The following is a 16,475-nucleotide window of genomic DNA, read 5'->3' on the forward strand; positions in this document are numbered from 1 at the left end:
AAAATATTTTAATGAATCTGTATTCTTGGAAAAAATACTTTCTGCATCATCACTGAGGGCTGGTGCTGCCAAAAACACCCATTGTCCTTCTGGGGAAAGAGGCAGACTTGATGGAGAGATGTGCCTGATGGGAACAAGCTGTTATCCCCTTCGGTCTGGCAGCAGCCACCTATGAGTTACCAAACTTCAGTATTCAGTTACTGCTGCAGTGGATTTGACCAGGCAGTCTTTAGAGACTCGGTGTTTAAACTCTTCAACCACCCATGCCCTGCATATTAATGTTATAGCTACGAGCACCTCTGATGTAAAGCACAGCAGTCTTCTGAAGAGGAGGTTGGGTTCTCTCTAGGCCGTTGTGGGAAATATTATCTTTCAAAGGAAAGGGAGCATTTACATCTTTAAAAAATTAATTCGAGATCAGAAGGAATGACTTCCAGTATTATTTTTCTTTTCAGGTTTCAGCAATCCGAACTATCTGATCTCACCTAATAACACTGCAGCACGCCGACTGATCGCTGCAGCCGTCTTTGTTCCTAGGTAGGCTCCACCAAGACGTTCAGCTCTATTTGCTTTGGGTAAGATACCAAGCCATGCCTATATTGTTTTGCGGGGGACAATTTTCTGACATTTGATTGCCTTGGGTAAGACGTTTTTGGTGAATCATTATACCAAAATGCAAAGAAGGTAACTTGAGAAAGATGCTTATGTTTCTGTAGCACTTTGCAGCAGATGTCTCCTATTTACTGCTTTATTTTATTGCTTAATGACTGGATCTCGAGTAATTGAACAATTTGACAGATATTTATTTGTAAAACGTGATTCATTTAGTCAGACATTGTGAAACAGTTTCATGCCAGTTCTAGAGATTCTGGTAGAACTTTCTAAAGATGCAAGCGTTCAAGTAAATTGCTCATGTCAATAGCACATCCACTTTTTACTGTTCTTTACTGCACACAAATATTTGAGTTGACAAAAAAGCACTGGTGAACAGACTACAGGGACTTCTGAACTTTAATCAACCACAAGCACTGGCAGGGTTCAGAAGTAATTTCCTAACTATGAATCACCTGCAGACAATGAATCACATACTGGAGAAGATTGCCAAATAAAACAAGCCATCATGTATAGCTTGCATTGACTGGACTATGGAAAGGCCTTTGATTCACCTAGCTGAAAGAGAAGCTGTGATGAAAGCTCTGAAATAAAGGCATAAAAGAATGTAGGAATCCCAAACCACATCTGCTAGCAGTGAATGGCGACATTTAAGTTTGACAAGGAAGATAAAAGAAAATGAGACTAAGCAAAATATCAGGCAAGGAGACACTATCTTACTGGAAAAGGCTTGCCTGGAGAAGAGCTTCACAAAGCATTTCTGGGAAGAAGACCTTAACTTCAAACATATGTGCAAGCTCAGATTTCCACTCTGATGGAGCAGTTGTCTTTTCTGAAATGGCCAATGATCTCCCAGTGATTTTGAGGGGAACCAAAGTGTGGGGATTGCAGGGAAGACAAATGGTAGGCGAAGGCTGGGAGGGAAGGCGCTCTCCTGTCTGTCAGCCTGCTGCTCACTGGGGTGAGCAGAAAGCTTTTCCAGTGATTTCAAAGGCCGCTCTGATGGTCATAAAAAGCAAACTCCTTCTGCTGAAGAAGAGGTGTTAGATTTCTGTCTGTAACTTAAAGGGGCCAAGAGTTTTGGTGCTAACAAGAAAAAAAAAAAAAAAAAAAAGACCAGATCTTGTATAACATTTTTCAGAGGCAAAGATGAAGAAAGGAATACTGAAATAGGAGAAGAAACCAAAAACTTCCTGGAGGCTGTAAGGGACGGCACATAAGAGTAAGTCCTACCACAAGGAAAAGAAATAGAAGAAGGAATAAAATTTACTTGTTTAATATTTTATTTCTTATGAGAGGTATTTGGCCGTGCTTTCCCAAACAGTGAGACAATAGCTGGTAAAGCAATGACAGTGGAAGGAAAAAAAGCCTGCAATTATCTAGACTTTGATGATTCCTTCTGTTTGTGCCAGTATTCAATAAACCCTCAAATTGCACGCTGTAGCGGGAGAGTGAATTTACTGCAGCCAAAATCATATGAGTGCAATGAATCAAGACAGCCTTTCTGCACTGCTCAGGTCTGGCTCGTGCATAATGCTCCACGTACGAATGCATGCTCTGTTTCTTATGCTTGGCGTAATTGAAAAGAATTGCAAGGCAGGATTTCCAAATTGGGATAGTCGCTACCAGGTAATTAAGCAAAACTTGCTGCCAAAGCCTGGGAGCATCACAAGTACATCACTGCTGCTCTCTGCCCAGCAAGGCGAGCAGGCAGAAGAGCCTTAGCTCCAGCCTGTTTCTTGGCTTCTCAAACAGGCAGTGGATAGGCAAAAAAATGAATTTGCTCCCCACTACCAGCCAACAAGGAGCTGCGGTAGCCCAGAGCTTGTGTACTCGGCTGTAAAGAGCCCTGAAGACAGTTGGAAATCCTCTTACTGGAGAATGTGTAATTGCCTAGGGTCACTTCCAGTTGGCAACTGGCTCTTTACTGTAATTTGTTTTGAAAAAAGCCACTTTTGACCCGCAGGAGGGAACGCCAGCAGTTCCCCCAAACAGCCACGAGAGAGCAGCCGGCAATTAGGGCTGGGAAGGTGCTGCACTTCTCTGCAAGGAAAAATAAACCACAGGCAACGTTAAGAGAAATCTGTCACAGGATTCCCTCCTCGCACCGCTGTCTGTAAACCAAACTGCAATCAGACATGCAAGGCTCAGTTCAGTAACGCCTCGTTACCTGTTTGCAGTCCCAGTTTGCTCTGAGGTTTAGCTGTGCAGCAGCACATTGAGGCAGCAGCTGTGAAATACCGCCCCAGTGCAGGAGATAGAAGGGTTTGCTCCCATTTTATGGTATTCCCGGTCAAAGCCAAATGCTGCCTAATGACTGCTGGCAACGTCGACAGCCATTTAGCAGCAGCTAGCTCCTACCTAACTTGTCCATTTTCTTGCGTGCTGAATAAAACTCAGGCATCAGATGATCAAAGAGCCTGCCCATGAAATGCAGCTGAAAGAAGTTTTCCACACTTTATTTCTCACATGTTAGATACATCAATACAGACAAGAAATGCTGTGCTTACAAGCAGGGCTCTGGGAGGAAGGGTCCTTCACCCTTCTCCATCCCCACGAGGCACATTTCTGGGCTCTCACGAGGAGGATTGCAGCATTCGTGGGAGCAGCCAAAGCCTCCGTTGTTTTCAAAAAGCTGATGCCAGTTTTACTGTAAGGACTGGGGTGAGCTCTGAGAAGACAACGTACAAATAAGAAGTAATGGAAAACCTTTTACATAAAGGCTTCGTGTTCCTGGACAGTGCTTTCAAACATGCCAGATAGCATTAAAAATAAATAAATAAATGATAAAAAACGCAGAAAGCTCTGCTTCTAAACCTCAGATCACAAAATGAATCATGTAGCTCACGAAGCACGTGTTTGTTCGTGCGGTCAGTGGGGAACATATTTTTGCAGGCATGTCAGAGTGGCTGTGGGGCTGCAATGCAGGTCAGGGGCAAGGTGCCCAGCCAAACACCGTGCCAGCCCTGAGCATCACCAAGGGGGCTGGGCTGGGCTCCTTGTCCTCCTGCTGGGCAGATAGCTGCTCTCCTGTCAGTGGAGACATTTTTTGTTCCCGGGTCAGAATTTGGGAGCACTGATGGTTGGTATGGCAGAGAGAAGATGCATACGGCTGAAGGATTTGTAAAGGAAATGGGGTGGTTTGCCCCACAGCCTCAAGGCACCTGGTTCCTAGTGAGGAGCGTTTGACAGCTCTGCTGTCCAGTAATGTCAAGGTGGAACTTCTCAACAGGAATTCAAAAAAAAAAAAAAATTTAAAATTTAAAACAACAAAGTGATGAAATACAGTTCGTTTGGTATTTGCCTGCCCACTGCAGAGATGCTCTGGCTCCGGCTATTCAAACAGCTTCCTATTACTTGAGTTTAAAAGAAAACACCATCAGAAGCTCTGCCGTGCACCTGCCTGCCCTGGTACAGCAGTGCACACACTCGGGCATAAGCACAGGGATCTTGAAGCAGGGCTAATTTGAAAGCATCTCCCTGTTCCCAGAGTTACTCCCAGCCACTGTAGCTGCTGCCGTCTGTCGGGTGAGCAGTGAATGGTATCTCCCAAACTGTGCAAGTGTAAGTCTATAAAATCAGAGAGGAGTGAAAAACTGCAGAACGTGCAAAGCCGTGTTTGAAACCATGTCAAGTCCAGGAGTATTTCCAATCCTGCCTTTGGGAGAGTCAGCCCCTAATTCAGCTGTTACATCACTCAGAGTACTGTATGGAGGAGGACCCCTAATTAGGACTGTACTTATATATTAGAGAAAGGATGGGAAAACAAGATCTTACTTAATCCAAAGGGTTTAAGTTAATTTAGATATATTCAACTGGTGGAGGTCTTATAGTTGATTCAATACCAGGCTCCAAAAAATGTACCAGAATGTGCTTTAAAAGACATCCATAATGTTTACTGGGTAAGAGGAAAAACTCTCAGAGTGAGGTATATAATGAGTCTACCTTTTAAAACAAATTTGGGGTTAGTGAAGAGCAATAACAAACGCCACAGGTGATGCTGCAGGGAAAGCAGTGCCAAACAGCCAGTGCTGGAGGAAGGCTTTTCACATTTCTCACTCCATCTGCTGGATCATTCTGCAGTGTTTGCAGAAGTTCTTCCTTCAGATATATCTTGTAGCCAGGAAATGCTGCTTATATATATCAACAGCAAACAGATCTTAACTGAATCTATACAACTGACATCTGTGTTCACAGAACAAAAATAATGGTCCCAATAAGTGCTTAAGGTGATATGGAGCTAGGATTGCCAAACACGGGTAGGTGATGGTGCGGGCTGACAGGCAGGCTGCTAAACACACCTTCTGGATCTGTTTTAGGAATTGCTTATTAACCACTTCAATAATAAACAGAGAGATTAAGAGCCCGTAATAAAAGAAAATCCAGTGAATATTTCACTCGATATCCTCGAGTGCGACACGTTTATTTCCTTCAGAAAAAAGCCTCCGTTGTTGACTCTGTAACGTGATTCAATGTTTACTTCACTTAATGATTTTCAAAGACCTTTCGTTGGTCGTTTAATGCCATAAATGCTATAACTGCAGCTGAGATTTGCGTGACGTAAGGGTTGGGTTTGCTTTCTTAAATGTAAACACTATCAAAGGAATTTAAATTATTATTTAATCTTTATCAGCCACTTTTGGGATGGCCATACGCACCGAAGCCGGCGTGCAATAACGTCGCAGTGAAATGTTGCTGCAGGCCTGATGCTGCAAGGCAAGTAAGTGATTTATTGCTGTACGTGGCTTCATGTGTGCTTCTGTATTAGCAGCAGTGGCCCCAGAGGCAGGGGCTGCTTTGGGAAGGTGCTGAGCAATGAATTATTTTAGGGCCCTTGTGCAGCAGACACTGACTACTAAGTGGTTGCTAGCTCAGCCTCTTACGTGTGGTTTTAGCAGTAAAGATGCCTGTTTCAACTTCAGCTCCGAGGGAAACGTCCTGGTGTATTTAATGTATGCTTAATTGCATTTTAACCCTTTCTATAAGTCGTGTTAAACTGAGGGCTCTGGCTGCTGAGATTAAGCAGAAAAGCGCTCATGTGTCATTTGGATAACTCACCCAACTCTGCAGAGACCAGGGGCTTAACAAGAAACACTTGGTGCTTAAAAAGGTTTTCATTTCTGCTCCGAGCTAAACATTACTTCTCATGTCTGAACTCTGAAGTGTGCAAAGAAAATGCGTGAGTGGCTGGTTCTTTCCTCAGCCTTAAGAAAATAAGTTAGAGTGGGTCCTTGCAGCTTGCAGATCCTTGTGCTTCCAGGATTGTTTCAAGATACAATTGTTAGGCATGTTTAAAAAAGAAAAAAAGGATCTTTCAAGAGCTCATTTCCCAGAACATTACCAGCCAACAGCCTTTATGGGTTTACACCACAGAGCAATTGTTGACTAATACTATGTGCTTTGTGAAAAAAAAAAAGGGAGAGAGAAGAAACAAACTGTTATATGTTTTTTTGTTGAGATATATTTAGAGAGCTTTCTTATTGTTAAGAGCTTTAGGAACAATAATCAGTGGTATGTCATTCTGGTATTGTTAGCAAAGTCCTTTCTATTGAATTTTCAAGATGTTGTAAAGTGAGATTATGTGAGTAGCACCTCTGGACACTTTTTCCCATCATTGTGTTGGTATCAATCGCTGACTTCCACTGTTTCTCCTGGTATTAAATGAAAATGTTGTTTCCCACTACGCTGATTGGAGGCTTTATAATGCATGACATAACTGATAACCCTACTGAGATTATGCATTGTAGGATTCGAGCTGCACGAGAAATTTGGACAACAAAGTAGGTGGCCACTCTGACCGGGAGACAAAGTTTAAAAGAAAGTGTACCGGGATCATTGTTTCAGCTGAAACGAAGAAAGATTATAAATGGATAATTTGTGAGGCCAGTCCTTCAGGTTTGGGAGATTTTTTTTCTTTCTTTTTTTTTACGGTGGGGAAAGAGGGAAGAATGTATTTTCTGATGGCAAAGTGCTGCCCCCAGCCTTTTTCATCCCCAGCGGAGCTGTGCTATAGCAGAAACCAACACCCTGCTGAGGCTTCTGACATTTTCCAAAGAGGAAATATTAAAAATTCAGTGGCAGAGTAGAGGAGAAGGAAGTTATGTTTTGGAACCAACGGAGAGCTGAGAAAGCCAGATTTTTGGACTCTATAATAAAAAGTGAAAATAATGAGAGGCTTTGAGCTAGCTCCTGTATTACACACACCACCAGTATCTGAGCAACAGAAAGACTGATATAAGGAGTTCCCTTATAGATGCTTTTGGCCCGTACCAGTTCCATTACACCATGTCAGGTTGCTTTGGTTTTGCACTCATGCCTCAGAGGGATATTTGGGGGTGGCTGAGCCATTCCAACACTGCTGTGCCATACTGGTGATGACTTAAGCACGTTTCTTCTCTCCTAGTATCACACCACATTCAGACAGGGTATGGATTTTTGTTGTTTTACGGTGGTGTCACTATTTGGATTTACCCCAGTCCCTGCTCCTACTCTCCTAGATCTTGCAGCAAAGTTCCTTCCAGCATTGCTCCTTGCTAAGCTAACAGAGGGTGGCACAAGCAGAACTTGGTTTACAATTGGCTCCAGGGGGAAGGAGAGGTCACCATGACTTTCCATTTGTCCTTCCTTACGAGTAATGAAGGAAAGCATGGCAAAAATCCACTTACCAGTCCTGCTCCTCCACTTCAGCTTCTCACCCTGGTCTGTACACTGAGCTGGGACAGGGACAAATTCTGACCTGACTCTGGCATTCTTCAGCTGACAAGGCGTCAGCTCCAAAACCTAGTTCTTGATCTCCCATTCAAGGTTTTTATGGATGAGTGTAAAGCTGGAGCAAGCTGCTCCGTGCAGTGGTTAAGGTTTTAATAGCTCTTAAGTAATAAAACTAGCATAACGGCTTCCAAAAGGAGTACCAGGGAATCAACTCTAAAAGTAATAAAGGTCTTTACTTTGTTAGAGTGAATTGAAAAGGGTTTTGTGGCTTGTGGTTGCACTGAGCAGAGGTTCTGGGGACCCTTTGGATGAAGTTTTTACTGCACAGTTGTAATTGCAGCTGAATAGACTTCACATCTTTGGGAGTTCCCTGCTGAGAAAGGGCAAGCATGGCAGTGCATTCACACTGTTATGTAGCACAGGGACTTCAGGTTGCTCCTAGGGTTGCAAAGACCTTGCTTTAAGGTGTGAGCATCGTGCTGGATATGACAGGCACATTTTCTACGTCTTCTTTTGAATATTTTGCTTTTACCCAGTTTATTCAGTAAATCATAAGGAGTGAGCTGCAGCAGGATGATTCTTCTAAGTTTAACTTTGGCCTTGTGTCCTATTCAATTTTTAAAAGTACTGAAGTTGTTTTTAAAGATCAATTTTTGCTGAGGAACAATGTAATGCCGTAAGAGGTCCTTGCTTTTTTGTTGCTGATGTTTTCCTCCTCTGAAAAGACAAAGGCACACCGTGTTCTCATGGGGGCTGTGGGGACTTTTGGGAAGAACCCAGCCACTGTTTGTCCGAACGGTGCCAGCCAGGAGGAATGGAGACTCAAAAAGATCCCTGGCTGTGCTCAGCCTGCAGGCACATTAGTGAGAAGATGCAGCAGGTGGGTGAGTAACAGGCCTGCTGGAAGCAGGAGAGAGCTTTGGGTGCAATGAAACACGTAGCTCCATGGTTTTAATTATTTTTAAATGAAGACCCTGAGTCTCTGCCCTGCAGTGTATCGGTTTCATGTTTGTTGTTTGTAGGGATCTGAAATGGAGACCACTGCTTGGGGCTCCAACACAAATCCTGATGAAATTATGGGTTTAAAACCTCAGTATGCTTCAGTTCATCTTCACATCTCAGCTCTTGCCTTTTTTTTCTGGGAGCCTTAGCACCTGAGCTGCAATAAGAGCAGTTACCCTATATTTTGGGAGCTTACTGAATGGATGAGACAACATGTCTTGGGACACAGAAATCAAATGAAGGGCAGAAAATTCTCAAAACCATGTCATGTTTCACATGTTTGACTGTCCTTCAGGCTGTGCTCACACCTGGCTGTCACCAAGCCAGCCCACATTCCAGAGGAGACACAGACATGGAGGATAGGGGGCACAAAGCCCAGCCCCAAATCCTGCCACAGGTACCCAAAGGCTTCTTTGGATGCAGGACCACACAGCGATCTGTGGCTTACCACCCTGAGCTGTTCTATCTCTCCACTGTTAGTAAAAGTTCTCACTCCACTTAACCTCTTCCAGGTGCTTTTGGAGCACGGCTTCCCATGCAGCAGCCCTGAGGAGCACCATGGCTGAGCAGAACCCCAGCACAGGCCTGGGCCAGGGCCACGATGCTGAGTGACCACGTCCTGCTGCTGTGGGCCTCAGCCCAATTAGCATGGGGCTTCCCAGACCTTAATTGGGCCTGACATATGCCTGTTTAAAGAGACTCCCCAGGAATTGAAGTGCTACTTCTACGGTTTGAGTTGGCTGGGGATGCGAAACATGACACGATTTTGAGAATTTTCTGCACTTACCATGAAACAAATATGCCACAGGTATCAAGCGGGCTTTGTTTGGGGGCTATAATCATATTACAAATTGAACATTTCCACATGTGCGTGCTGGCAAATCCACCCTCTGCTATCTCACACGTATCTGCCCCAAGGTACAGATGCTGAGGTCTTGACATAGCATATTGCACATTGAAATATATTTCCCAGATTGCCTTAGCGCATGCTAATGAAAATGAGGAATAAGGGCTTGAAAGAAGCAGCTGTTTAAAATTTTCTTCAATCGCAGAAAAATCAACTTCTTAATTACTGATAATTTAGCATCAAAATGACCACTAACCCCTTTCTCCCACCAGACCCTCCTGCGAGGGGAGTTCTGCTTCCAGGCTCTCAGGCAAAACTTCTCCTTAGCAGTGCAGCGTTTCACCACATTTCTTTAGCTTTTCTGGAATTAATTAGGATTCAAATCAAGCTGGAAAAAGGAGGATCTTTTCTGAAGGTGCCTTCTTGCAGACCCTCGAGTCAAGCAGGCAGGGCAGATAGTGCTACAGCTCCAGCCCAGCCAATTGCTGCAGTGCTTTTATATTTCCACAGCACCTTTCACAATAAGAGGTTCTAAAAACTTCCCTGAGTGGATTTATAGATGCAGACAGCCTCAGCTGTCACACAGTCATCCTGCATCAAATTAAAAGGAGCCACTGCTTGCAGGATGCCATGGCACAGAGCTCTGCGTGGCTCACGGTAGTCCTCATGGGCAGCTGGTCCCAAAAAAAATCCTGCCAGCAGATTTGGGACATAGGCTCCAGTCTTGCATGTTCCTGGCAGTAGGGCCTCATTTCAGGGTTTATTTAAAAGTTATTCTGATTAAAATCTCAATTCCGGAATAATAGTAAACTTTGCTGAAAATTGTGTTCCTCTAATAACAAAAATTAAGCCGGGGACAAGTGAAGGAAAAGAAAAAAGGAATATATTTTTATTTTTTAGGTTTTGCTGCTTGCTCTCCCCTTATCCCGCTCCCCAGCCTTTGTTAAGTGAATCTGAACTGTAAAGCTGAGCATTTCCTAATGTTGGCACCATTTTCTATATCGAAACAAAAGATGAATTAATAGGACTAGTGGAAGCCACATACTAGGTATACACATAAAACTTACACAGACTTTCAATGGGATGGGAAGAGGATGGTTTTGGCCAGGATTCAGAATACATTTTTCTTATAACTGGAAATCCTGGCAAGGTACGTGGTCTTTGACATGGAGAAAGGATCTTCTGTTTGGTGCTGGATGGATGTGTTTTGTTTAAATCATTACTGGAAGCATCTTTAAACTCAAGTAGCTTTTCTGCGCCGCTCCGTGACTGACCAGCAAAACCACAAATGAGACTTAATGCTGCTGGAAGGCAGCGCTGTGCGGGGAAGGGATCCAGGAGCTCGCAGTGATGCTGCGTGTGCCTGAGAAAGAGGGAACTGACAGAAAGTTTTAAAGTTCAAGACATGAACGCAGCAACCGGCCAAACTGAACCTCTGAGCTGAAGCAGCCTCTCAAATGGTTTTATAATAACTTCCTCTCCCATTATGCCGCAAACGCGGCTGTTAACGCAGGGAGGCAGTGGGGCTGACACAGGAGCAGCAGCTCGGACTTGTGTGCTAGTGAGGGTCTGGGCCAGGGTGAGCTATTGATTAATCATCTTGTCATGCTGGTGCTTTGTTATATTCTGTAGATAGAAATTGAGGCGCTAATTCGCTGCTCCATCCTGTAGTGAGTCTGCTGTATCACATGGGAACGATTTGTTGACTTATGGAAAACTACTACAGTGGGTTGAACGGTAGGATGATGCTGAAACAGGCTGAAGGGATTGTTTTTTTTTAAACTACTCCTCAAGTAAATCTTTTCTTAAAAAAAAAAATAACTGCAACAAAAAGCTAGAAACTGGGGTCCTTGCTTAGCAAGCTGTGCGTCTGGACAAGTGCATTTGTTCCTATCTACATGGGGAGGTTTAGGGAAGCTAAGACAAACAAAAAAACTGCCCAGTTTTCTTCAGTTATGTGCGAGATGATGTAGCTGATGAAATCTTGGTTTGCATTTCAGTTGCTCCTCTCCATAACTAACATTGCTGCTGAGAAAAGGCAATGGAAGTCAAGGTGATGGTAAGGTACCTGAATGAAGTTGAAGGACCCCTACAGATAAATCTGTCTCCCTTTGTTCCAAGCTTTGTGTTTTCATTTCAAAGTATCTCACCAGCACTAGAGGACTGTGAGACAGGCTTACACTACTGTTTTCTATACTACAAACTCATTTGTTTCTTGGTACGTTGCAAAATATTTTTTACAGCCCTATGGGGATTGTAATAAATTAAGGAGAAAAAAAAGTCCTTCCCAAGTAAGTCTAGGTGAATAACAGTCATACATCAAGATGATCAAAGTGGTGGATTTTCTTCCTCTTCTTTGAAATCCCTATGTTTTAACTGGCCCGAGTGGCCCTTCTCGATATGGTTCCAAGCCCGGCGTGTTGTCTTCCCCCTCTGTCTACCCCATCCCATACACAGACCCTCCCCTTACATGGGGAACCTCCCCAAGGGTCCGCAGACTCAGGAATGCATAGGTTAAAATAGCCCTGCAGCTCAGCTAAACAAGGCCTTTCCTTGACAGTTATATGATGGGAGGGTGCTAAGTAACCCAGAACATGAAACCCAGGGGAAGCTGTCCCACCCTGTCCCCACCTTCCAAAAAACCCCTTTCATCTAGGTCAGGTGAGGGCAGAGCTGATAAGAACTGTCACTGCATCAAATTAAAGGAGAAAACGATCTGGAAAGTTGTTTGCAGATAAAACTTGACTGATTAATCTATTTGTTCCCTTTATTTGGCAGAAACTTAAAACCAAGTTCCACCGTGACTTGAACTGCATGAAAAATAATGGGCTATTTATGCAATTATCTGCACGTACCTGACCATTGGCTCAGGCCAGTGAAGTGAGGACAAGACCATGAAAGCTGGCTTTTTTTAAATTGATTTTTCCTTCTTTTCCAGGTGTGGTTTAGGTGAAAATCACAGACCTGTAGGTCACAGCTTGCCACTGACATGTGCTCGATGCTCGGGAGCTGGCAGTGCCTCCCAAGGCTGTCTGTGCCTGTCCTTGCTGTGTTCAGCCACAACAACGCCCGCGTTTCTGCCTGGTGATAACAAGTAAGTCAGACCAGAAGACAAGAACAACATCCTGGTATTCTGAAATGCAACTTAGCACCTGCAAATGCAGTTGTGCTGCTCGGGGGAGATCTCTGGCCAGCAGGACCTTCCAGTGCCTTTGCGCCGGACTAAAGGCCTCTTGTTTTTGGAAGTACTTTTGGCTTCATTGGTGCCAAAGTTAACCAAACTTCCCACAAATCACAGCCCCTCAATGTTCCTTTCCCACTGAACAGAGCTGTTTTTTTGCATGCGGTTACTGCACTGGGACTGCCAGCTTCCTTCCATCTGGTGACAGCAACCCTTGGTCCTATTGCAAAAAACCCACGACATTTAAACACGAAGGACAGCCATGTGCTGCACTGCAAAGGGCAACACTGGGGGATGGCAGGGAGGGACATCCTCATTATCCCCTTTTAGCCCTCCTGAAGTGTACTGAGACTTGGGGTTGGGACTGAAAAGTCCAGACCAAGACCAAGCTAAGATGATCAGAGAGCAGAGATTGTCTTACTACTAAGATATCAGAGGGCTGGAGCACCTCTCCTATGAAGAAAGGTTGAGGAAACTGGGCTTGTTTAGCTTAGAGAAGGCTCTGGGGAGACCTCATTGTGGCCTTCCAGTACTTGAAGGGAGTGTGTAAACAGGAGGAGTAGTGGCTGTTTACATGGGTGAATAGTGACAGGACAAGGGGGAATGGTTTTAAACTGAGACAGGGGAGGTTTTAGGTTAGTTTAGGTATTTAGGAGGAAGTTTTTCACACAGGGTGGTGACGCACTGGAACAGGTTGCCCAAGGAGGCTGTGGATGCCCCATCCCTGCAGGCTTTCAAGGCCAGGCTGGATGTGAATCTGGGCAGCCTGGTCTGCTGGTTGGCGACCTGCACATAGCAGGGGGTTGAAAGCAGATGATCATTGTGGTCCGTTTCAACCCAGGCCATTCTATGATTCTATGGTTCTATGACTCAAGCTGCTATACCCCAAGCACTGGTTACCCACAGCGCTGTGGACACACAGGCATGCACTCTTCACTCCCCAAACTGCAGATGAAAAATGACATTTCTGACCCAGATTAAAAAAAAAAAAACAGAACAATCAAAAAGAAAAAGATTCCTTCAGTTTTGTAGTCCTTTATTTTTTTTTTTTTAAGTTGATCCTCCCATAGTAATGTACTGAAATGCGTAACAGTTACATTGTACAAAGCATTTAAAGAAAGTACCTCAACTTGCCGATTATTTCAAAATGAGATTATAAACAAAAGGAAAAAGAAATCTGGTCCCTCACTAAAGGCCAAAAAAACCCCAAAAAAATAACTGAATGCCTTCCATTCTTTATTTATTTTCTTTTTAAACATAAATTTGGAACACTTCATCTTACAAATAGGATTAACATGAACATAACATCACACAAGCTCGCAGACAACCAGCATAAAATATTGGGTACAGTTTTTAATCAGAAGAATCATGCTTTCATGAAGAAATTATAACTGTTTATACAATTGAATCAATTTACTGTATTACAAAACAAAAAAACTAAGTCGCATCTATTAGTTATTTAGTTCATTAAAAGGAAAAAAAAAATAAAAGAGGAATGTAAGAAAATTTCCAACACTGTTTTGCACTCCCATATACACAGATCAGTTCACCTCACTTGTTTTTAAGTACATGGGTGCCTACATCATAGCGCAGTGGGGGACTGGAGCAGTGCTGTTTGTTACAGGAACAGTGCTATTTTAATCAACAAACATTTGTTTGCCAACAAATAAATACATGGTACACACAACACAAAGAAGAAATGAGAGGGAAGGGGGAAAGGAAGCGACACAACAAAAGAGCGACATGATTGTCTAAAATTAAAATCTCATTACAATGATTGGAACTAGTGGTGCTGTCGATGGACGTGGTGCTTTCACGGAATTATCAGGATGATTTAGCTTCTTGGAGCAGTGAACATTCATAGTTTACAATATACACAAGCCTCGTATGTATTGTTTCTCATAGTTCTTTTTTTTTTCTTTTTTTTTTTTTTTCCACATTTTTCCTTTTTTTTCTTTAACAATGCAGTTGAGAAGGCAAAAGAATTACGGAGAGAACAAAATATTCCCTGTTACTTCTTTCTACATTTATGATGGATAGTGTGCATTTCATATAGCTATTTTCTTTCTTTCTCTGAAGGGCTAAAATGCATAAAGCTTTAATGAAGAGATTTGTACATAAAAGCAACTGTTCCCAATCCTGTGTCGAACTATTTTATACAAAAAGAAAATCAATTCAGTTCCTACTTTAAAGGAGTGCCCATGTGTGTATCAATGCAGTCTTAACCCTTTTGCCCCTGCCTCTCAAAGCCGGGTGAACTGGAAGACACTTTTTCCTGGCCCCAGTTTACATAATCCACTGAAACTCTTTTTTTTTTTTTAAGTCGCATTGATCCTCCAGAAGTCAGCAGCTGCCTTTGCTGTGCAAAACAAAATATTGAGAATAAATAGTTTCTTTCTTTTTAAAATTATTCAGTTTAAGGTCACCAGACTTTAAATGAGTGACCCTGCAGATTTATAAGGCATTCTGCTCAGCAGTCTTTTAAATAGTCATATATGAAAGAGCCATGCTACTGGTTTGGACTTGGTCCCATTCTTGATAAGACTTCACAATGTCATACGTGACTGATGGACTGGATGGCGCTGGATTCTGCAGCAGCTCTCGCCATGCTGTGCCACATATTGGGAGAATTGTGGGATGCAGAATGAAGGGAGTCCTTGTCAGAGAGAGAGAGCATCATGGCGTACGCCTGGATGGGGAAAGAAGGAAAAAGAAGAGGTCATGCTGCAGGTTCTCTGAGCTTAAATCCTTCAACTTCCACCTGGTTAAGGCGTCTTTTAGACCGCAACTGGTCTTCCAAGTTCAATGACAAAAAAATCACAGCGCATCAGGTAAAACCACTGTCAACATTTCCACTGATGTTTTTGACTCACTGATACTGTTAATTATCTGAACTTTCCTCTGGCTTCATGAAGCTCTGAAAAAAACGCTGATAAAAGGCAAGGTCCCAGAGACTCTCGTTTGCCTTCGTGTTATGGTAAATAGGCTTCTTTCAAGAGCCTGAAGAATCGCGTTATCTTTTGGCTGCTATGGTATCTCACCAAATACCACAGTCTCTTTGCTGTGACCTTCTCCGCAGGTATATTCTGCAGCTTTTAAAACACAAATCTTTTACAGGGGCTAAAAAGATCCTTTTTAATTTATGTTTAAAAATATTCAAGAAATGCCCCTTGAACTCAGCTCAGCTCAGTTGTCACTGTTTCTAAATCATGCTAGATGAGGAAACATTAACAGACTATAAAAAACCACCACAAAGACAAGCCAACCAGAAGAGCAAGTAGCATCCCTATAGTTAAACTGCACAGCATCCACATAAACACATGGGATGTCTGAAAGCAGGGAATAGATTTCTTACCACGGCAGGTGGCAGACAGGAAGAAAAGCAACACAGAAGAAAGAAAATCCCCTGGTACCAAGGCCAGAGCACCCTGTGCTGTCTCACTGTAGTGGGAGTGCAGTGGGAAGCTGAGGGACGCTCAGATTAATGGATGTGAAGCCCAGCCCTGCCTGACCAATCTGAAAAGACTTTGCCTGCCACAGACTAACAGCTTAATCCTTTAGGTATTGGGTGACAATAACATTTTAACTGAGTTAAGCTTTTACCTGGGATTTGGATTTCCTGTACAATGGTTGTTTTAGGTCCTCTGGCAGCTGGGAAGTATTGAAAGCTGCCAATTCAGCTTCACTATATTGATTTTCTTCCATTTTCCTCATTTTGAGGCTATCTGTGAAGTGCCTTATGTGGTCCAAAGCTGAAAGTCCAGTCTTATTATATTCCTCCTCTTTATACCTACAAAAACACCACAGAGGTTACAGGGACTTTTAACATCAGTTAACTGGAGGCTGCCAGTGAACTGCTGCTGCTCAACACTTCTCAGGCATTCACGTTTACTCCCAGGTTTTTAACCACCTCCACCAAAAACCACGTGTGCTGCAGAGCAGCCTGGTAAGCAGGAGGTTTGAAGGAGCCCCCAGAGCCCCTTGATGTCCTGCTGGTGACCTGCAGTGCACGGTCACGTTGGCCAAACCACCCTTGGTAACATTTAGTGCTGCCCACCATCACCAACTTGGCGTTTAAGGCTGATCCTCACTGCAATCCCTCTTCCTCTCACATTTACACCT

At 43.4% G+C, this 16,475-nt stretch overlaps 1 protein-coding gene and 1 long non-coding RNA gene across 13 annotated transcripts in view; one reads left to right on the forward strand and one right to left on the reverse strand.

Moving 5' to 3' along the window:
- Positions 1-10,141: 10,141 nt before the first annotated feature.
- LOC149916657 (uncharacterized) lies at positions 10,142-14,361 on the forward strand. 2 transcript variants are annotated; one of them, XR_016469762.1, is made up of 3 exons: positions 10,142-11,236; positions 12,111-12,266; positions 14,322-14,361. It is a non-coding gene; the product is annotated as an uncharacterized LOC149916657 (long non-coding RNA). The 2 variants fall into 2 exon arrangements; XR_016469761.1 differs by having other exon boundaries at positions 10,142-11,231.
- Positions 14,259-16,475, reverse strand: part of MECOM (MDS1 and EVI1 complex locus) — a 323,615-nt gene continuing 321,398 nt past the window's right edge. For all 11 annotated transcript variants that reach the window (XM_090147662.1, XM_090147661.1, XM_090147663.1 and 8 more), the window contains 2 exons: positions 15,957-16,143; positions 14,259-15,042 (listed from right to left, as the gene is read on the reverse strand). In XM_090147662.1, coding sequence (XP_090003788.1) covers positions 14,908-15,042; positions 15,957-16,143 — 322 coding nt within the window. In that variant the 3' untranslated portion in view covers positions 14,259-14,907. The remainder of the gene's footprint in view (positions 15,043-15,956; positions 16,144-16,475) is intronic.

The sequence above is a fragment of the Phasianus colchicus genome, chromosome 10 (assembly GCF_987193195.1).
Source record: "Phasianus colchicus chromosome 10, bPhaCol1.hap1.1, whole genome shotgun sequence".
In the NCBI taxonomy this organism is placed as follows: Eukaryota; Metazoa; Chordata; class Aves; order Galliformes; family Phasianidae; genus Phasianus; species Phasianus colchicus.